The following is a 21,141-nucleotide window of genomic DNA, read 5'->3' on the forward strand; positions in this document are numbered from 1 at the left end:
AGCATGTCCGAAACATATCTATGCTAAAAATAAGAACACCTTCTACAGACTTTTATTTTTACAAACGTGCTTCGCTGCTACACAGGTGGAGTGGCCATACCCGCTTGGTCTAACCATTTTATAATGAATAGAATTAATGGCTATCTTATATTAGACGTACTCTAATGTGGAGTCTCAAATACGGCGCCCCAAACCTGCCCTACGTGTATCACAGCCAACTATATAACTAAGGAAAAAGTAAGTTGCAAAATTTAAGAGGGCTGCCTGTCGTACGGGTTACAATATTTTATTATCAATAAAAACTATATCTATATATCTATTAAAAACTATATCTATATACTATCCGATATACTGCCCTCTATTGGCTTTTTTCACATGTAAAAATTGTCCTAGAATTCTCCTTCCTCGTCGTCCCCTGGGTCGTTTGAGTCAGCACCGACTTCTTCGTAGTCTCTTTCTAATGCTGCTAGATCCTCACGAGCTTCGGAAAATTCACCTTCTTCCATGCCTTCTCCAACGTACCAATGAACGAATGCCCTCTTTTGGTACATTAGGTCATATTTGTGGTTCAAGCGAATCCATGCTTCGGCAATGGCAGTCGTATTTGACAACATGGTAACAGCACGAGGTACCTTAGCTAGATCGCCTGCAGGAATCACTGATGGCGGCTGATAATTGATGCCAACCTTAAAGCCGGTCGGACACCATTCGACAAACTGTATCGTCCGCTTCTGTTTGATGGCGGCAATTGTTGCGTTCACATCTTTCGGCACAACATCACCACGGTACAAAAGGCAGCATGCCATGTATTTGCCATTTCGGGGGTCACAAACAACCAGCTGATTGGCTGGCTCAAAGCAAGCATTTGTGATTTCCAGTACGTTATGTTGCTCGTGATGAGCCTTCTCAGCCGAAATAATCGGAGCATAAGTGACGAGCGGGAAATGGATTCGCGGGTAGGGGACGAGATTCGTCTGAAATTCGTTGAGGTCAACATTCAACGCTCCGGAAAAACGTAGAGAAGCGGTTATCGCCGAAACGGCCTGGCTAATCAGTCGATTGAGATTTTGATACGCCGGTCGTTCAACTCCAAGATTCCGACGACAGATCTGATAGATCGCCTCATTATCCATCATGAATACGCAGTCAGCGTGTTCGAGGGTGGCATGTGTCGTCAAAACCGAGTTGTATGGTTCGACAACGGCAGTGGAAACCTGCGGAGCCGGGTAGATGGCGAAGCCCAATCGGCACTTTTTACCGAAGTCCTGTGCGATGTTCTCCATAAGAAGGGACGTAAAACCGGAACCGGTTCCGCCGCCGAATGAGTGAAAGATTAGGAAGCCTTGAAGACCATCGCACTGATCAGCCATCTTATGGATCCTATCCAATGTCGGCTGAACGACTTCTTTGCCAATTGTGTAATGGCCCCTTGCGTAGTTGTTGGCCGCATCTTCCTTGCCAGTGATCAGCATCTCAGGGTGGAACAGATTCCTATGAAGTAAGATAAATAAGATAGAAAACGAAATAACAGCTTCATTCATGCCGCAATTAGACTTTCAGACGACAAATCATGTATTATCATATATATATATATATATAGCAGTGCAGTTTCACATGTCATAGTTATTTTATTTGAATGCTAAGAGTTGCAGTTAATAATGCTAAACGTGGCTTGTCCATCACTCAAATAATTCAATGGGATATCTTTTGACACAAATAGGTACATAATCCTAATAGCATACACACGCATAAAATAATTAAATCGAAAGGATAAACAAAGCGAATCCTCCCTTACTTGTATCGTCCAGTCCTGACCTCGTCTATCACTGTCGGCTCAAGGTCGACAAAGACTGCTCGTGGTACATATCGTCCTCCGCCAGTGGCTGAGAAGAACGTATCAAAGCTTGAATCTTTGGGATTTTGCTCACCGCCCTCGTTGAGTGTACCATCTGAATGGATGTTATGCTCGAGGCAATACAGTTCCCAACAGGAGGCCCCCATTTGAACGCCAGCTTGGCCTATGTGAACGTTGATTATCTCCCTCATCTTGAACGGTTTTTACATGAAGAAGCAAGCGAACCAATAGGTTGAATGACTTTCGCAACAAGTCAACTAGCGCTTATACCATTGCGTAAGCTCATGGCTCATATAAACTATCCTTATATGTCTCACAATATTTGAAACCTGTCATGTCATTCGCGGTATACGTACAAACATACACATGCGCCACGTGTCGATCGACTGTCGCATAAGGTTTAAATAAACTAAATTACCGGCATGAGACTAGAGGAGATCATCCAATCTGCCTTGCACCAAACGGTGCTTGAAAGATTGCATCAACAATGTATCAGCCACATATTGAAATACTAGTGAGCACAGTAATTGTCTGTAGAAGCGGTGGAAGATGGCGAATTCATATACATATACTCGTCCATTACCGAGGTTCTTTAGTGCATCATTAATGCTACCAGCGGTTCGTGAATATGGAGACTAGCCAATGGTTACCTTCGAAAACAACCAATAAATATCTCTCCCTGAACTATGCACAGAAGGGTAAACTTACCTTTTTGCAGGCGTCTCCCGAAAAACTCAGGCTATACCTTAACTGCGCAGAGGTGGCCTGTCAGTTGGCTTCCTCGAGCGATATGAACGTTTGGCCAACAAGCGTCGTCTAGCAACTACCACGTTGAGGGAAAGCAGATATAATAGAGGACGCCGTCAAATGCATACTGCACGTTAACTGTGCAAGCTGAACGTGTAGACGTTCGTGGTGATGAATGACGAATTGCGTAAAATTGAGTTCGGATTTATTTTTAACGGGCCTCTCACTTGAGTGTAAAAACGCTGGTATTCACTATTTATGAAAGAATCTATAGCTTTTCAAATTAGAGACTTTTTATAGTTTGAGTTTTGATAGTTAAGATAGTTGAAAAGCTTCCCGTAAAAGTCTGGTTATGTAGAGATTGCGTGACGACGTAGCCCAGTGTGCGCATCTTACTGCCTTCGTAGTCGAGTTTAAAAAGCGCCGAGGGTTGTAAGGGGCTCCAGGACGAGAGTCGGCCATAAGAATGTTATTTAGCAAGGGTTTCCCAAGTGTCCTTAGGTCCCAACGTTTAAATTGACCGTTTAGAAATAGCAATGTCTCTATAAATTCGCAATTTTCAATATATCATAGGCTGACCAAAAAAGAAAACTACAATACCTTTATATGGTCTTTTTTGTATGAAAAATAAAAATACCGAAACTCTATTTTTAAATTAAATTTTTATATTTTTCAAGGCAACATTACGTTAACTGTTGATTAATTTAATGTAACATAAGTAATCTTTTGTCTATGATTACGATATAGATTGTAGCCTCCTTTATGATTATTTGACTTTTCTTTTATGGGGTAGATATTTGATAACTAGGGATTGTTCCGGGCTTTGGGCGATTATATTTTAGAAGAATTAAAAAAAGTACGAATCGCAGTTAGGCAGATCAGCTGCACTTTGTTGATGAGATCGTACATTTCACCATAGAAAACTAAATCTGGCAAATATTACTATTAACGTAGCACTTGAAATAGTGTTTTAACGTTTTCCCACATGTGAAATTTAGCTTTTGGTGATTTTTTTAGATGATCCCATGTGATTAACGTTATTTGTTAGCTTCTTATTACGGTACTGACGATACTATCTTGCTACATGCCTCAAGTGGAGTTGCAACTGAATTTTTTTTATTTGGTTTTTCTTAAAATATTTGAAGGCTTTTACTATGTGATAGTGATCAGACACAGGATTTTTCCTGTCATATATAATTTGATCAAATTATGTGTTCAGGCATCCTATAAAATAAGATGGCAAACCAAAGTCAATCTATTAAGCTATATCCTAATAAAAATGTTTATCTCTAAAGTAAACTATTTGGTTGCTAAATCGCTTTACGTTTTCTAATGATAGAACTCGAAGAATAACTATCGAAATTCTATATCTACCCGCTTACGAACGTTTGTCATAAGATTGCTATGTACCGCTGTGTGTATATATATGTATATATATAGATCTTTTACTGGCAGCGTAAACACTGAGACACGTCTATTTTAGATGCACAATAGTCTAGTTATTTAGAAATGGGTATTATTTTGTAATTATCATATTCATGACGCAATCTAAAGAGAAGTTGCTTTCGAATACACTATCGTAACGTTATTTTCAAAACGCTGCCGGCTGGTACCGTTGATAGAACAAACTGTTTCTCCTCCTTTGCTGTTGTGCCATATTTCTAGGGCTGCAGCATATTTAACAGCTCCGCGTTAATTAAGATGACTATATAAATATGTCCTAAAGGTTTTTCTACAAACTACCATGCAGGACGGTCTATTTAAATTGGCGAAAGCTTTGATGGGTAATTTTTTGAACAAAAATCATTACGGCGAACAACTATGCGTTGTTTTAAGCAAAAATTAGCTACCGTGGAATTTAATCTATTAGTCACAATCGCGTTTTATATACCTGATTTTTTATTTAAAACTAAAGAGCCGTTTTGGAATGGAAAATGTCAATTGCCACTAACTTTTAACGGTCAGTTCTTTTTTTTAAAGCTGTATCCTTTCATGCTATCGGCTGTTTTGAATTACTTTTATTTATCGATTCGAAATTTAATTGTGTTAGATTTATTTGCTTACCAGTATTGATTTTGGTGCACGGCTAAAGTTAATTACAGAATATTTTGAAAATAGCTAGTTGGCGGTTTAGGTCCCGAACTGGAGCTGTAAGCACGGATGATGCTTATCTTGAACAAAATATGATCATCAGGGATGATACCTTTAACATACACAAAAAACACACTTCCGATATATAAAAAAAATCTAAATTTTTATCCAAATGCAGCTTTCTTTATAGATAAGGGATATCGCAATTCAGACACGCTATCTTGTATATCGTCGCTGGGTCAAAAAGGTATATCCATTAATCAAGGTTTACGAAGTAGATTACGAAAACGATGCAACCGTAGAATATCTAAGCAAATTTACTATTTTATAAATGTTCTGCTTTCAGTGCTCAAACTACCACTCTTGAAAGCTTATTGACGTGACGATACATAACTACCGAAATGTAAAACATTACTGGGGTACGTTGGAACACAGTCCACAGAAATATTCAATATGTACCAGGTAACAACTTCGCGTACGCCATCAAACCAAGTAAGGATGCGTGAACTTTTCAACATGCTTTATGTTGCATAAGAGAGCTAATTTTGTTAATGTATATCCACCAGGTACACGGGAGAATGACTTAGCGTGGTGTTTTATGTGTAATAGTATGTGAAGAGAGCGTAGCGTAGCGGTACCGAGTATTTCAACAAACCCATTTTGAAGAGAGTTACTCAACAACCCAGATTTGCTGTCGGTGCCTATTTAAAGATATTATTTCGTTTCAAAGTTGTCCAACCATTTCGTATCATTTCGCATCTAGCTGCTAATTTAAAAGTGAAGCACTCTAAATTTTTTAGTTAGAAGACTGGTTAGTCGTGTGCGTCTGATAAAAGAGGAGGCTGTCGTTCTACTATTAGACGGACGCACTTACAGCTAACCGGTGTCAAAATCATCGACAAAAAATATAGACGTTATCGAATCTAAAAATGAATATCATGGGAACTAGCTAGTTACTCTACGTATCATGTTAACTTTTACTATAGAAGATATTTTTATAAAAATATTTTCATTGAAGTCTGAAGGTTCTTTCTGTCGTTGAAACGTTTGAAAAGCTCGGTGACAACGTCCGTGTTTTCTTATTCTTACACATTTTTAATATTTTTTTTTTTCTATTTATGACCAAGTGTTATATATGTCATTGCAGAGTTATTCTGTAAATTACACTCACGCCTTGCGTCCTCACCGGGCCCCTAGAGATAAAAGTCTTCTGACGATAAACTGGACTCCATATACAAACCAGAGATTAGAATGGCGAGACAATGAATCAAAACTGACACTACATGTACCTCGTATTAATCATTAGTATCATACGCAGTTTTTCTGTTTTATAAAAAATATTTTCTCCAAACCTCTCCTCACTGTAAAGTCCTAATTTCCAACGTTATGCAATTAATAAATTATCGATAGCGATTGCCCTAATAGCTTCTATTTAAATGTTGTACGAGTCTATAGTCATATTTGTTGTCGCTTTTGTGTTTCACGTTTACGGTTTACAGAACAGGCTCATCGTTCAGGGCACACTTACGAAATAATTGTTTACATAAGAGTCGGTGATAATAACTAGGATAGTTGACTATTGCCAAATGCAGGTCGCTCCTGCTGGATACTCAGAATCACGCTTCCATGTGTTTCTACCAACAACTTAGCCATCTAAGAGTATTTCCTTGGCAGCAGTCACCAATTTTTTATTAGTAATAAGAAAGTACATAACAAAGTCTGTTTCCGGACGACAACAGCGGTAAAAATTAATTTACTTTAAATACAAACGAGATTTAATTGCATACCTATATTTTACAGGAAATCAGAAGAAATCAAGTTTTGTAGCCCAGGGTTTAGCAAAGTTGAGTTACAAACCAATTTATCTTAGAATTCTGAAAGTAAATGCATTATTATTAAAAATAATAACCTATGTACTTTGTAAATCTGGAAAAGAATAAAAAAATGTACGCACCATAGCAAAGTTGTTGAAGCATTTGCCCACCTGATTGCAATAATTTTGGGTAAAAAACTAGGACGCCGTGCTAGCTTTATGCGCGAAGCAAGTCGCTTTACATTCTAAGAGATCTATCCACCAAATACCTTTGTAACTTAAATAATTGGATAAATGCATTACGCAAAATCAGTCGCGCAGATCCTTAAATATTATGATATAGAATATATATCTATGAATAGCTACCTTGCATAAAACTAAACCAATCACAAACTAGTTCTTTTATTACCTACAACATATAAATAAATAAGTTTAAGCAGGCGTCTACCAATAGGTAGTGCAAATCGATAGGCTTTTCATAGAATTTCACCGCTAAATTCACCTCAGTAACGAAAATGCAGCTGAAACGTTCACTTGAAATGTTTGAACGCTGTCGAATGATAACTTTATAGAAAATCTGTCTTTTAAATTGTTATACACAAGAACCATATCATTTTCTTAATGCATTATGTTTCTATGTAATGCCGACACCCGCGACCAGCTGTATTTTATCTATTGCGCATGTTTTTTTCAATGGCGATCTCCACCACGACAAATTCAGTAGTTGCCCGAATGTGGTCCTTCGAGAAAGCGTTTCAATTGTGGCAACCACAGTCGGCAGCGTCTGACAAAAAAGGCTAAAGGGGAATAGCAGAGAAATGTATGTTGGCCATAGTAAATTGGCAATAACTGCTGCAAATGTAGCGTTTCGGCTAATGCTTTAGACCATAAAGCTATCGACCCTTTATTCCTCGTAGATTATCTGAGCTTGTCACCAATAATGGGAGAAGTACCGACTATAACGGGTCAGTGTCCGGACACAATACCCACGGTCGTAGCCCGCCTCCTCAGAAAATTATAGATGGCGACAAAAAAAAACAATACGACGGGGGCATAATTTATTTATCACTATTATATTAACATAAATTATTCGGAGAGCGAAAAAATTTACACCCGCTTAGAGCGGCGCCTTCTTTGTCGGTCTGTGTAAAGAAACGTCGAAGCATCGCGAAACGCTTTGCTGTGACGAAACAGCCAACTTCGAACATTGTAATGAAGTTTAGCTAAACAATTCCAAGTGATTACTTTTCGCAATAGCTGTGGGTTACCGTAACGTCAACCAGCGAACAGAGGCGTCAATTCAAGCGATCTTTGTTTATGGAAAAATGAACAACGTAATCTAAGAAGTAATTTCTTATGAGCTAAATAGTACCTATTACTCTGTACGTTGTATAATAAGATTCTACGGTGAAGTGTCCAGTACCGAACAAAATCTCACTTGCTTAGTGCAAAAAGGAGGAAGCTTCGGCTATTAGGGTGCTAGTAGAAGCTACTGTTCATATTCACTGACTTCCAGTAAAAGACCTACGAGACGGTAGTATATATCCGAGCAGTACAATATCTGTGATTAAATAAAGAATGTTGGGTTTCTATTGATCTTGTGTGGTTGTGGTAGATCTGATTAAAAGATAAATAAATATAACGATAAAAATAGATAAATATAACAACACCTAGAGCGTTTGGTGCAGTTAAAATTGCGCACTTGGCAATTATCTAAAGTTTCAGCTGGTAAGTTTGACAGAGTTATTGTGTGCTGTTGTTTGAGCTATAAAGCTTTCTAGTCTTTGCGGATTTGCCAACAGCAATTGCTTGCTGTTCTGACCAACAGAACTTCATAAAACCAGACTGGAATTGTAGAAAAGTTTCCGGGACTGTAGTCTTCGGTGCATCTGACGACAATTGCAACTCAATCTGCTAAGACAAATTTTTTTTAAATCCATATGTTAGTTCGCCCATGGTGCTACATAGGTATACGAAAGCGGCTGTATTTAAATGGCTGCATGGCGCTAAATGTATTGGGCTGCAGTGAAGACTACAGTGAAACACTTTACTTTCTGAAATTACCCAAACTGAAATTATTTGTTCGTCTTGTTCCATAAAACAGATATCAGTTTACCTACGGACGTCACGCTATGTCGGAAATGCTTGTATTGTTACTTTATAACGATTTTTCAAAATGAATACGTATTAACCTATTGGGGGTATAAATGACCAGTAGTACTTATACAGAATAGCAGGCTGATGGTACAAACAATATGTGATAGTAACAACATAAGTAGTACATTGAAGCTCTCGGTTATGAGATAGTGAGTCAGCAATGAGTCATATTAATTGCAATTCGTAATACTGTATAGATTTCCTTATTTTAAGTATTGCTAATATTTCTGTTATTTTCTATAATGATATAATAATTATATTAATCACACAAGCACTACACGACTCTTTGCAATATACTTAATATAATATAAACTGTGTATTTAAAACTCGGTATTATTCATATTTTACATATTATTACCTTTTTAGTATGTCGATTTTCGTAATAATAAGCCTTAGCTAGGTTGCGTTTCACACTTTATTGCTTGCAGTCACAGGCTTTGCAGCGCCTGGAGCAGGCCACTATCCATGGTAAGGATTACACCGAATATGCCTAGAGGGTACGAAGTATTCACTTTGTGTAAGTGCCGGTTTGGGTAACTTGCAAAATTTTATAAACTTCATAGCATAGTTCTACAAACTAAGCTAGAATCTACGATTTAGGAATTCGACGACCTATATATAGATGCGTTGATTCTCTCTAATATACAAACGTCTACTGCACAGGTAAAAACAGCTAAATAGAGCTTACTGTGTTAATAGATACATACTTCAATACGTAATTATTAGCCCTACGCTAGTGACCTAGCAACTCTCTTTCACGTCTATTCGATCTACACTCTCATGAAATGCACCTTCCCAAATGCCTTGCGCTTGTCCTTTTTGACACAATTGAAACGGTATTAATGCATGAGAGTTAGAATATGATTAAACAATAGTAACTATCTTGAAGTCATATCTATATAATAGACTCTTAGATATATCCGAGATTAAACAAGTTTTATTTAATGATACCGTATTTAAGTTTGTTTTAAGTTGTTATGTTGTTGTGAGTTTATATTTTCATTCAAGTTTACTGGCCAAAAGATATGTCAAACTTTATTATTTGTATTGTGTTATCTTGAGGTTCGATTTAAAAGTGTCGTTCATAAAACATTATCTATAGAATATCTGGTCGTTGAAGATTGTTTTCGAAAGGTTTTTTTGTTTAATCTTACTTTTTAAAGATAGCTATGTGCAATATACATCGCTACTAGCTTCTTAAGTTGGCTAGACGTTTTTCGGCCAACTTTTTACCGCTACTTATGTAACTGTAACAGTTCTAACTGTTAAGATTTTATATTTCATTTTATATAGCAAATGTTAAATCACCCTTTGAGACTTGCACTGGCTCTTCCAATGAATATATTTCATTTCATACAAATGTATAAATGGCGCAAAAATATATCGATTGCAATAAAGAAGCTTTTTTTTATCTAACTGAAAATATATTTTTCTCAAGTTCTATCCATTCTGTGTCATTGACTTTGTTTTTGAGATTTTCAGCTATCTTCCTACTTACTGAAATGGTATAAATTGAAGATTGTTCAATAGTTTTCTATAAATAATAGGATAACTCTATGCTAGCTGGTAAAGGAACCTAATCTAAACATTGCTCCGACGCATGTTAAGTCCGCAATGTCATCAGCACGCCATCTTTGAACAAATATTATGTCAACAACCAATTAGTAATCGACCTTCAATTTCATATCCAGGAAATTCGGGTGCTAAAGTCTGTCTTGTATCTATACAGTAAATGAAAAGTCAATGGATTCTATTTGAGTATTAAAAATAATCAGGTAAATATTTCAATAAGAGTGAGTCAAATACCTGTGGTATCTCGATAAATTGAGCGATCTATAGTTAGGGGTTTTGATGTATCCGATTACTAACAAAAAAAAGTCAAAGGTTGCTAATAAAAATGATCGAAGATAGTACGCTAATTGTAAAAAGAGCACATATGCAAGATAGACTCTTTGCTCATAAGTATTTAAGACATTCTTTCCAATTTATTAACTGTTACTTCATTTCAATCCATGATGGTAACTATTAAAGCACGAACTCTCCCAAAACCGACCGTCGAAAGAGTCTCCGTTGGCTCTTTGGCGAAAACTGAAAGCAAACACTCTGAAACGCACTCTTGATTTCAGATATTTGTCCTATTATCATAGCTACGTTTAATTATTCCAGATTACCCGAGTAAGTTATTAGAGTTTTTCTTTAGCTGCAATAATTTTTATTAATAATTTCCATCAAATTTACTGCCCAGTTAGAACTCCTATCAACCGTTAGAAGAGACGCTTTATGAGACGAGCCGTTCACACTGGCAAAGATTCTAAGCAGACCTTTCCAATTCTGCCAATTCTCTGTGGGTATCTAGAAATGCTGGGGGCATCTATGACGGACTCCTTAGTCTACCGTCCGTTCAAATTAGTTTTAGTCGAGTCGCTCTGTATATAAAAGGTCGATTATATAGTGCTTGCGAACGCTACGTGTTCTTTGGACCTTTAGGTTTATCTATTCATACTACCAGCGATAATTAGCTTCATTGAGATTGACTGCATATTTTCTGAGCGTGTATTATAAACTTTATGGTCGGACGGTTTCTTATGGACCATTGAATCCTTGGATGAGAAACGTGGTTCAATCCTCATATGTAGTATACACCACAAAAAAGTATGGTCAAATTGAAAAGCATATTTTTTATGGTAGCTCAAATAAATACAATATTTTTATTCTGTTGCGGAAATAGCTAGACTGGTGTGCACTTCTTCCCTTAAATCCATTGTTCTATATATTTCGAAACTTATGTTAATTCGGCTATCGTCAACATACTTATTCATAACAGAATCTATGTATAAACAATCGAATCGGCAAAAGTGAAGCACATACCCATGTAGTCTGCAAATAAGTTTATATTCAAAAGAAAATTCTAACTTCACTCATTCAATTTAGGCATGATATTTAATAAGCCCCTTTTTACTATTTTACTAATAAATAATAGAAAAAAACAACTACGTAATAGAAATGTTTGTGCTTTCGTGTTTTATAATTATTTGCTGTTTGTTTTAAGCTAAATTTAAAAAAGAAGATTCATGCTAACACTTCGATGCAGAGTTCTTCATTATCCGCTCAATTTTTTCTCAAGTAAATGAGAAAAAATCACTAAATGTGACGAAGATAAATATTTTAAAACACTTGAACCGATCGTAACAAGACTTTCCGACGAGAATTTTGTTAAAATATCGAAATCCGACCCCTGGAATTTGACTTGCATTTTAATTTTGCCTTTGAGCGCAAGAATATTTCAAATAAAACCCTTATGATCCTTCCTGCTTACAAGCTCAACCATGAAGCTCCCATGCATGATTCTTATTGGCTTGCCTGTGTCTATGATTTGCCTTACTTTTCGTTTCAGTGACGCCTGTATACTGAATGCTAAATTGAATAATTCCCATTCACCTCTGCCTACCTTCAAAAACCTCGATCACCTAGCAAGTTACAAAACGTGCGGCTCTGACACGTAGAGGCCAAGCTCAGAATTCGAAATTGTTATTACGCACCGCGAATCCATATACAGGAATCTTTTATGCGACAATTAACACGCAGACAGGCCCATGTCCATCTGCCCATTCACTGGCCACATCTCAACGTGACTAAACCTTCGGTAATTACCATAGGAATAAAGACAAATAAATCACCACAATTGACTGCGTTCATTGTAAGTGCATAGGGTCAATAGCTACCTAATACACGCGGAGACCCCGTGGTTCTTTTTCTTTTTCCTTCAAAATCAAACGAATTATAGGAAAAGGTCAGAACAGAGGTTGAAACAATTTGTCAACAACTTGAACCAAAGCAGAACCTCTAGCGATGAACTGCAAACATGTGATTAAATAGAGCTGTGACAGAGGAAAAGCTGACCAGAGCATAGTGCACGGGCCAATCACGCCTTGGGCCTTCACGATTGTACCCTTACGTTGGATGTCTTGTTTTCGTCAGTTGTCCGTCGTTTAGCGGGTACCGGTGAAAGTGGTCTGGCGGAACCGGTTGCATGGGTCGCTTCAGAGTTCAAGCTGGTATCACTATCTCTTGCCCCATTTGCCGCTTTGCGATACTGTCAGCGGTTTAACTTAGGAGAGAGTTACACGAACGCGATTTGTTGGAGTCTAGGAACGGAACCGTAGCTATGGAACCGACTGCTATACATGCTGCTGCTGCTGCCACCATCGTGAGAACGCTTTTATGAATTTGAAGGCCTGATCGTCAGACGACGAGAGCGACCTCGCAGGCGACGACTGGCAGTAAGTACTAACCAACCATGGCGATTAGACAAAAACCATCAGTTATGGCGCAAAATGACTGTAAATGCCATTCTAGAATGAGGCAACGCATTTTTTGCCTTACCGTTCCCTATGCTATTCCATAACTATTAACTAAGCATCTGGAACGAAACTAACCTGTTTCGGTTAAGGTGATTCATAAAGAAAATCACACAATTGATTTACAAGTCAGTCGGTTAAATTAACTTTATTTAGGCCGAATGAGTGATAACTGTTAGAGTTGCCACATCTACTTGGAGTTTGCCATGGTCAAAGGCTTATTACGATACAGTAAAGTGCCACGACGACATTAATTCATGTTCGATATTATACAATGCCAATTGCCAATTCCGACATCGTGTAGATCACCTACTTACTGCTCGTTATCATGTCGTTTTTTAATTACGCGATTCTTTGTTAATGGCTCGTGACCCTGAGGAATAACAGGTTTACCAGCTGCGTCCAGTTGAACATTGTGCATTTGGAAAAAACATCTGAAAGTGCAGACGTTCGGCAAACCCATTAGACCATCATAACACGATGCTAACGTAATGACTCTGTTTCGAAGCTATGCATATCAAGGCTTTGCAATAAGTAGAGTTTGTCGATAGATTTCAATACGGTACAACTCGCATGCTATAAAACCCTAATGATAGCATCAAATGAACGATACCAGATATAGATTTATGTGAGTTTCCATGTTAGTAAAGCTTTGTTTTTCAATCATTTGCAATTGTATGTACCACAACATTAAGGAATTTTTTTTCTTTTTATTTATGAAATGTTATAAATGCTGGATGGCAGCTTTTTACCCCATATCGTATATAATAGATTCCTATCATTCTTGATCAAGTTAAAAGACATATCGAGTTTCTCTAATTATTCAAAGGGCTTGCTTTAACACTTCATAGGCCGTACTTACGGAGGGCAAAAATAGGTAAAGCAGTCATAATGGCGACAGAATACAGGGCCAGGTCCACGTTTGCACACTGCGCATAAAAAGTCTTGAAGGAATGGATCGATTTGAAGGGTCTTTGCAAACTTATTGCTCTCCACGCGAATATATCCCGCCACAAGAGCAGCAACTTGTGAATACGGGTGCTGGAAAGTGACGCGCGCGGTGCCGCATGGATACCTGTGGATTTTAAAAAAATAAAATCAACTTTAGATTATTTGTAGGTGTATGAAGAAGAGCCGAATTGAGAAACTTATAGATCTGTTGCATCACATTAGAGGTATATTAGTCAGAGGAACCTTCGAATCCCGGTTGGGCAATACATTTGTAACTAAACGAATGTCGTAGTAATTTTATCTACCGGTGCGTCTTCAATAAGGAAAATTAGAAATCCCAACCGCAATCAAACTAAACTGAGCTACAGCCCACCTTAATCGATTATTAAAAAGTTGCTTTGAAAAAGTGTCAAAAATAATAAACATTTATGTATTATGTAAACTTGCTTAAACTTATCAGTGTCAAGTCCGACGGAGAGCACAACTCCAAAACATTTTTGCATTACGATCGCCAGATCCTTAGCGGTCATTTCTCCATGGAGAGCACCGACAAATACTGTTTGTTCGTTGACTTCTGGCCGAGCCCCCTGAGCCACCAGTTGCGTCTGGTCAGAATCATCAACCAACCAGGGAATCAGCTGAACCTGTCGTTCCCGATAGGGGCGCAATGTGCCCACCTGCACAACAAACAATATACCGTGAGAATCATGATAAGATAAATAGAGCGAGTTTGACCGTAAAAGATAAAATAGAAGGTAAAGTCACATTTGTGACATGCATTTGATTAATTATTGGTCTATTGAAACATTTGTCTTGCCACTTAGATACGCTTTCTGCCACATTCTAATACCTTAAAGTAATAACGGCCCTGCGCATCCCTGGAGCACACGTTCAACAGCATACGTAGTCTAGATTCCCGACGAAAGATCGCGTACGCAAAACCTTTTTCGGCACGAGGATACCACTCGATTCGTTCTACGCCAAACGACTGAAACGCCTCGAGAAGGCAACGAGAATCCATATCACGGCTCAGGCCCCCAACAAACACCTGCGAAAGAACAAACGAGAAAGTAATACGAAGCATGCAAACGAGAGGAACATGACAATCGCTGCACCAACCAAGAAGGTAGTGGCGCTGTACCGTACTGTATTACGTCATACAATGTGCATTCTGAACGAATAACGTAAAAAAAAACGAGTCGTATTTGAATGCGGCTCCCTCTAGACCGCAATTTGACTCGACCAATCAACATATGTTTTTGCTACTTGGGACACCTTGGTTCCTTCCGTAATTAGATAGGGATCCATAATATGTCGGTTACTTGTTTAATTGTAGAACAGTTTGGCACTCCATAGCAGAGCCGTCGCGCAATGCTTATTTCTACTAAACAGTGGTATCAGGCGCCACAGCATCTTAACGGAATATAGGCCACTTACGTACAAAGAAATCAAAACGCATTAAACTTTCATAAACGTACAAACACTGGAAGTCAAAACAATGATTTATTGGCATGTAGATCGCACCTCACCCGCGACATGTACAAAATATATATACTTGGGTAGATAAGTTTACCTTAGGAGCCTTTCAACAGCACCGATTCCATGAATCACCTATAATATTCAATGGCACATCTCGTGTTACTGAACTGCTTTTTCTAAAAATGTCTAGGAATAATGCATTTAAACAGGACTTCACTGCTAATACGATATTTGTCTAACACTGTCGGACTTTCAGTCGTCAAACCCTGGACCCGGTACGCTTGGACCTTGGTTCGGACCTGATTTAACTACTGCATGAAATCAAAGCCTGAAATGAAATACCTGGGATAAGCAAGGACTGACTGGGGCATTTTATATGTTGAAGTGTGACCTAACGATTACGCGTTCCCTGCGAAGTTTAACAGGTTTGCCTTCCGCACTTTTGCGTACCTATATGAGCTTAAGCTTGTGTTACCTTTCTAGAAAGTGTACGTCCAGTCGCGTCCTCCTTCGGTTGGAGAACACCTTTCCATGTAATCATCGGATCGGGAGCACGATTCCCGTTAATCAATGAGCTACGCCTACGTCGAGCCACGTCCTCTAGAATGTCTAACAGTTGTGATGAATCCATCTCGCTCCTGAGACGACTTGAGAAAGGGGCAATTTTGTCATGGAATGTCGTTTTATTGACTTGATTTAATAAGGGTAACCGGAAAAGATCAGTCGAAGAGTTCAATTCTGTCGCTGAAGTCAGTGACGATTCTTTCCAATTCGATCGATCCACAGGAGGTCCATTTACGTATCGGTTGACCGAGACGCCTGGAAACGTCGATGAAACAGCCGACGACTCAAACCTGTCATGAACAGTGTATGCGAAGAATATTAGTTTTTGAGCGATTTAATTTGGACGAAAATCATATCGCCCCTTAGAGATGAGTTACGGATTATCATGCGTTCGTTGATGAGTAAAAAAATTTTACAAATATTGGAAAAGAATTAAAAAATAGTGCGTGCGATATCGGAAGTTCACTATGAGATGAATAAAGCCTTCTGCTAATATAGTTCTCAAGTATTGTTCTAGTAAAGTACAAATATTCCTTTACCGATTACGGCGTTTTGTACCGTATTTTTCTATTCTGTCGAAGCCTTTCGATCCTTAATATTCCTATAGCCCACCATCATTCGTGTAAATGAACTTAGTTATCGGTAATAACAACTAAATGAGGCTAAACATTAACAACGATTTTCTGTTCTTACATCTCGATGCAGACCTGAGCATTGGATATTATTTTATCACTCCCCTGACCGATATTGGCCTGATCAAGTGCGACAGGATCTTGCCGGCACCGTCGTATTCGTCGCCGTTATCTATATCATAACTACTTTAACGACAATTCGAGTACCTGTTTTATGATATAGCAGAGAAATTCTTGACTTGTTCATTACATGAATCGAGTTAAGTCCTTGAAACTACATCCCGTTCACGCGACACTCTTGTCAATGTCAGCAGGTATATCTATGTGATATAATTAGGTGCGTTGAAGTATGTTTATTTATTGGGGTATTGTTATCTAGAGCCAGCATTCTCCGATTGAGGTAACGTAAGAATTCGAATGATCTCGTATTCAAACAACATTTAAGAATAACGAAGGTACTTTTTGTTCATATTACCATTAGGGCAATAATCCTACCCTTAGATGAAGAACGGTTCATTTTTTTTTGGGCACGAAATGGAAGCCACTGTCATCGTAATTCAATTTTTGCCATGAATTATATATATTAAGAAAAAAAAAATAAATAAAATAAAAACAATTTTTCGCTATAACAATCGTACTCAAATTGGTACTTAAAACTAGCAAATGAAATCGTAGCCCCACATTTGTCCCATATGCGAACCTCCATATATTCGACGTGCCGAGCAGAGGCGAGCAAATCGCTTCGGGATTGGACAGGTGACATTCGTAGTCGTTAGAAGATTCACTCATTTCGTACATTGCACACGTACTCCTGCTACTTCCACAATGGGCTCCGCAGCATGTAGTATTGCTGTCATCGCTCATGCTGGCGCTCGCCCCGGGGCCGCTAATTCGGCCTTTACTATTGTAGACTCCATCTCCATTGTTTACGCAGGTGAGGTGGTCGGGGTGAGGACTCACGGAACTCTGCTGATGATTCCCCTGTGAATTTCTGGCGTGGTAGCTCAGATTCGAAAGTGAAGTTAAGTGTCCAGCCCGGCTTTCGCTGCCACCGTTAGCGTGTGATAACGATGTGGATGACACCGGTGATAAAAGTCGCATATCCTCCGAACAGGACAGGGCGCCTAGCATGGTGGATATGTGGGGCATATCGGCTGTCCCGCTCGTCCGATGAGGCAAGTTGACGGCGAGTCTTGTTGAGTTACCACTAGATGACACAGAAGACAAAGAGGCCACAGGAGGGACACAGCATCTTGCAACTGAATTCGTCATGTTAGTGCTTACTGCAATAACGGGGTTCCTACGGGGTTTAACGAAACTCATGGTTTCGAAAATTACATCCGCGTAACGGCTAAGTTGCACGTTGGATCCTTCTTGCAAGACAAGCTTTGTTTTGAATCTGTTGTCGACTGGTTTTAGTGACGACTTCAGCTTACTTAGGTAATCAAATAATTACACGGACCCAAAGAAGACTACTGACATTGAAGAAGCTCAAAACGAAAATCGTATGGCCGCAAGAAGTGTCTGACACCGTGTCCTTTATCAGAGAACGAACAGAAACTTATTTAGTCGTAACACAATATGTTGCATTACAGCATTGCAACAAGCTGACTTGACTCGATTAGCACGCAAACTATGCACAGTTCACATAACTTGAACATTGACAAATAATGATATCACATCATCTTTAAGTTTCACTATTTAACAACAAACATAGAAGAGATCGCGAGATGTGCGCACGGTTGGTCTATGCATTACACACCCACACGACTTTCACATAGACCATAACGGCTCTTTCTTGTTTTCATTACTAATTTTAGTTATAGTGGGGAACATTTTTACCAACTATATATTCACACGTTAGTACTGAAATCCTCTAAAACCTGCCAGACGATACAGCTGCCAGTGTTCAACTGAAATCCTGTCAGAACAGCGCAGTGTGTAACGGGACTTGTATTCGATGTACCACCTTCAGCCATGGAGTGCCCTAGAAAGCTAGAAAACAGCACCAATGCTGTATAACAAATATGTTTATAACCGATTGATACGGAAACTAAATTTGCACCAGTCAGCGACGAAGCAACCGGTCTAGTGCCAGAGTCACTCACGACAAAGTACCACTGCCTTTTATCGATTACAGACCTTTCTTTGCACCAGAAAAACGGCAGGTTCTTTGTTATGCCATTGTGAAATCAGAAGAGGCTGTCGTACATACGCTCCTTTAACTTCCAGCCTCCCTTCAAAGAAATGCAGAACTTTTGTGGTGATTCTTCGCCACTCTGGATCGTCTAAACAATACAAGCCATGCTTTCCAAATCCTACGTCGCTAAACTTGTCGCCAGAGAAAAGCTTCTCCTTTATTCGTTCTGCCAGCACTCTTGATCCGCGGAACGAATACGCCGCCTCTTAGCCGTTATTGTCGCCGTCGTTAGCGTCATAATGTCTATGCACTGATGTATCTTATTGCGCACGTGCCTCAAGCCGAATTCATAGCGCTGGGGTCGATTGGGCAAAAAGTAGGAAGACGACGCTCAGATTGTTACACAAAAGACCACCAGCAAACATGATGCAGAGCCGTCACCGGAGTGCCACACAAAAACACACGTACACAAGAGTACTGGATCGAGTTCCGTCTGACAGGTAATCCGACGCCGGTCTCTTAGCTCAAGTCTGAGCGAACGAGCCTTGTTGGCAGCTGAGGGCAAAAACACTCGAGACAATCGGCGCAGAGGGGCGACGGTTGGGGTCGAGTGCCACGGGGAAATATAGGGGCTGCCTATGTCCGTATATAGTAGGTACAGTTTAGGAAACTAACATTAAGCGAGATTCACGGGCACACACGAAGCCCACAAAGGAAGAGTAGCGTCGCACAGCTAAAACGCGGAGCTGTTCGAGGATACGAGAGATTTCCTTGTTTTTACCAGTTGTATTTTTAATACTGTTGTCTTTACTGCACGTGCTGGCGTTGATGCATTGCTTGTAATGAACTCGACAGCAATGTGGGTTCAATATTGATCAGATTCATTCAACGAAACTAACGCCTTCGATGATTCTGGTTAGAAAAATTGCGGTTTTGATAAACTGGAGATTATATCCGACAGTTTACTAAGAGTCTCTGCAACACTATAATATTGTTCGCTTTCGTTTAATCACACTTATCGTAAAGTAATATATATATATATCATTGATGGGGTTTGAAACACTGGCTTCTAGCCTATTTTTAGCGAAAGATTCAGTCGCCCAAATCGTCACGCCCACATTATTGATCGTATGAAATAACTGATATCAATAACAGTTAGTGGTCACGATCGAATTACTGCCCATGATTATATACATGTTCCACCCATCCCTTCAATGTACGTTTAATGTTTGTAGAATATGTCATGCGCGGGCGTGCTTCATTAAGTGGCGCTAAAATTTTTATTTTAACTATAAGAAAACATTGGGTAGTACTTCAGTCCGAGAGTCCGCAACGCACCCTGTAAAGGCTTGCGATGATCCGTAGAGCACTGATTATATTCAAATGTGTGATATACTAGTACTCCTTTTTTTGTTAGTAGCCCAAATTCTATAGTTCGGAACGCTATATAGGCCCATTGCAATATTCTAGCAGATAGACGAAGTTCGAGATTGAAATAGTTATCGGGCTTAAGGCGATGACTTACCTGCAATTAGCATAGGTTAAAACGAAGTCAATTTAGAACCATTGTACCACCTTTCACTTTGTTAGCTGCGTGTTTTATTCACTCGTCTCGATTAGAGCTTGGAAGGCTATGTTTTGAATATTTTTCCGCTATTGTTTTAGTCAAATGTCGCTTCAAATGACTGATTACCTCCGACTTTTAAGGGGGCCTAGACTACTTCATGTGTCTCCGGATTTTGTAAGCATATACGTTATTGATATACCGTCAAGGTTACTTTTTTTTCGGACTGTTCCGCGTTTATTGTTCTGATATTTGTCCGAGTTCATGGTCACAATCAGATCGCTGAACCGAATAGCTACATACCCACCTACACATACGCCTTTATTATATAAATATTACGTCCTTTGCTAAAACTGAATAGAGAGTTTTAGAGCCGCTAGAGATCTCTATATTGAGATCTCCACAAATTATGGTCCGTACGATCCGATGGCGACGTACTGTAGGGTCCTATATTGCGCCAAAATTTGATTCGGGCACCTTGAGATTTCTCTGCACAATAAGAAGTTGATTGTGCTGAATATTGTTTTGAATTAAGGGATATTTTAAAGCCGGGAGGATGGAACCTAGTGAAAGAACCACGACCAACCGCACGGTTATATTCGCAGGATAGAATCGATATGGAGAAAGGGTACTTAACGTCATTCATTAGCAGAAAACGGTTCTACTTCGAGCCTTCGATTCTTCACGATGCGGTAAAAAGCTTAAATTTGAAAGAACTGTTATATTATAAGCTTTGCGAGAATAGCCAAGTAAAGTATACGGACGGACGGACGGACGGCCGGTTGCTTCA

At 39.1% G+C, this 21,141-nt stretch overlaps 2 protein-coding genes and 2 long non-coding RNA genes across 8 annotated transcripts in view; 1 reads left to right on the forward strand and 3 right to left on the reverse strand.

The window, feature by feature from the left end:
* Positions 1-270: 270 nt before the first annotated feature.
* LOC111267622 (tubulin alpha chain) lies at positions 271-2,700 on the reverse strand. Its single transcript, XM_022845946.2, has 3 exons — positions 2,564-2,700; positions 1,796-2,046; positions 271-1,491 (listed from the first exon to the last, which is right to left on the reverse strand). Exons 2-3 carry the CDS (start codon positions 2,044-2,046, stop codon positions 390-392), a joined length of 1,353 nt encoding a protein of 450 aa, XP_022701681.1. The 5' UTR covers positions 2,564-2,700; the 3' UTR covers positions 271-389.
* A 7,909-nt stretch (positions 2,701-10,609) lies between these two features.
* LOC147752513 (uncharacterized) lies at positions 10,610-12,271 on the reverse strand. The gene is made up of 2 exons (XR_015313889.1): positions 12,203-12,271; positions 10,610-10,766 (listed from the first exon to the last, which is right to left on the reverse strand). It is a non-coding gene; the product is annotated as an uncharacterized LOC147752513 (long non-coding RNA).
* Positions 12,272-12,588: 317 nt separating this feature from the next.
* LOC111267620 (uncharacterized) overlaps positions 12,589-21,141 on the forward strand; it is a 53,343-nt gene continuing 44,790 nt past the window's right edge. The window contains exons 1-4 of one of the 5 annotated variants that reach the window (XR_015313887.1): positions 12,589-12,943; positions 15,708-15,876; positions 16,238-16,319; positions 16,721-17,284. This is a non-coding gene — a long non-coding RNA (uncharacterized LOC111267620). The other 4 variants (XR_002684742.2, XR_002684741.2, XR_015313888.1 and 1 more) reach the window with 4 other exon arrangements.
* On the reverse strand, positions 13,139-18,361 carry LOC111267619 (uncharacterized). The gene is made up of 6 exons (XM_022845943.2): positions 17,348-18,361; positions 15,927-16,305; positions 14,823-15,020; positions 14,420-14,649; positions 13,884-14,096; positions 13,139-13,455 (listed from the first exon to the last, which is right to left on the reverse strand). The coding sequence occupies exons 1-6, from the start codon at positions 17,968-17,970 to the stop codon at positions 13,335-13,337; spliced, it is 1,764 nt and encodes a 587-aa protein (XP_022701678.1). The 5' UTR covers positions 17,971-18,361; the 3' UTR covers positions 13,139-13,334.

Source organism: Varroa jacobsoni, unplaced genomic scaffold, assembly GCF_002532875.2.
Source record: "Varroa jacobsoni isolate VJ856 unplaced genomic scaffold, vjacob_1.0 scaffold_1203, whole genome shotgun sequence".
Lineage (NCBI taxonomy): Eukaryota > Metazoa > Arthropoda > Arachnida > Mesostigmata > Varroidae > Varroa > Varroa jacobsoni.

What these genes read in the sequence shown, in the direction of transcription:
- LOC111267622 (XM_022845946.2), bottom strand. Translation starts at nt 2,046, where the DNA reads ATGAGGGAGATAATCAACGTTCACATAGGCCAAGCTGGCGTTCAAATG. An exon ending in GTCAGGACTGGACGATACAA is followed by an intron (nt 1,492 to 1,795) that starts GTAAGGGAGGAT and finishes CTTACTTCATAG; the next exon opens with GAATCTGTTCCACCCTGAGA.
- LOC111267619 (XM_022845943.2), bottom strand. Translation starts at nt 17,970, where the DNA reads ATGAGTTTCGTTAAACCCCGTAGGAACCCCGTTATTGCAGTAAGCACT. An exon ending in CTTGACACTGATAAGTTTAA is followed by an intron (nt 14,097 to 14,419) that starts GCAAGTTTACAT and finishes TAAAATCCACAG; the next exon opens with GTATCCATGCGGCACCGCGC. An exon ending in TTTACCTATTTTTGCCCTCC is followed by an intron (nt 13,456 to 13,883) that starts GTAAGTACGGCC and finishes CTGCACTTTCAG; the next exon opens with ATGTTTTTTCCAAATGCACA.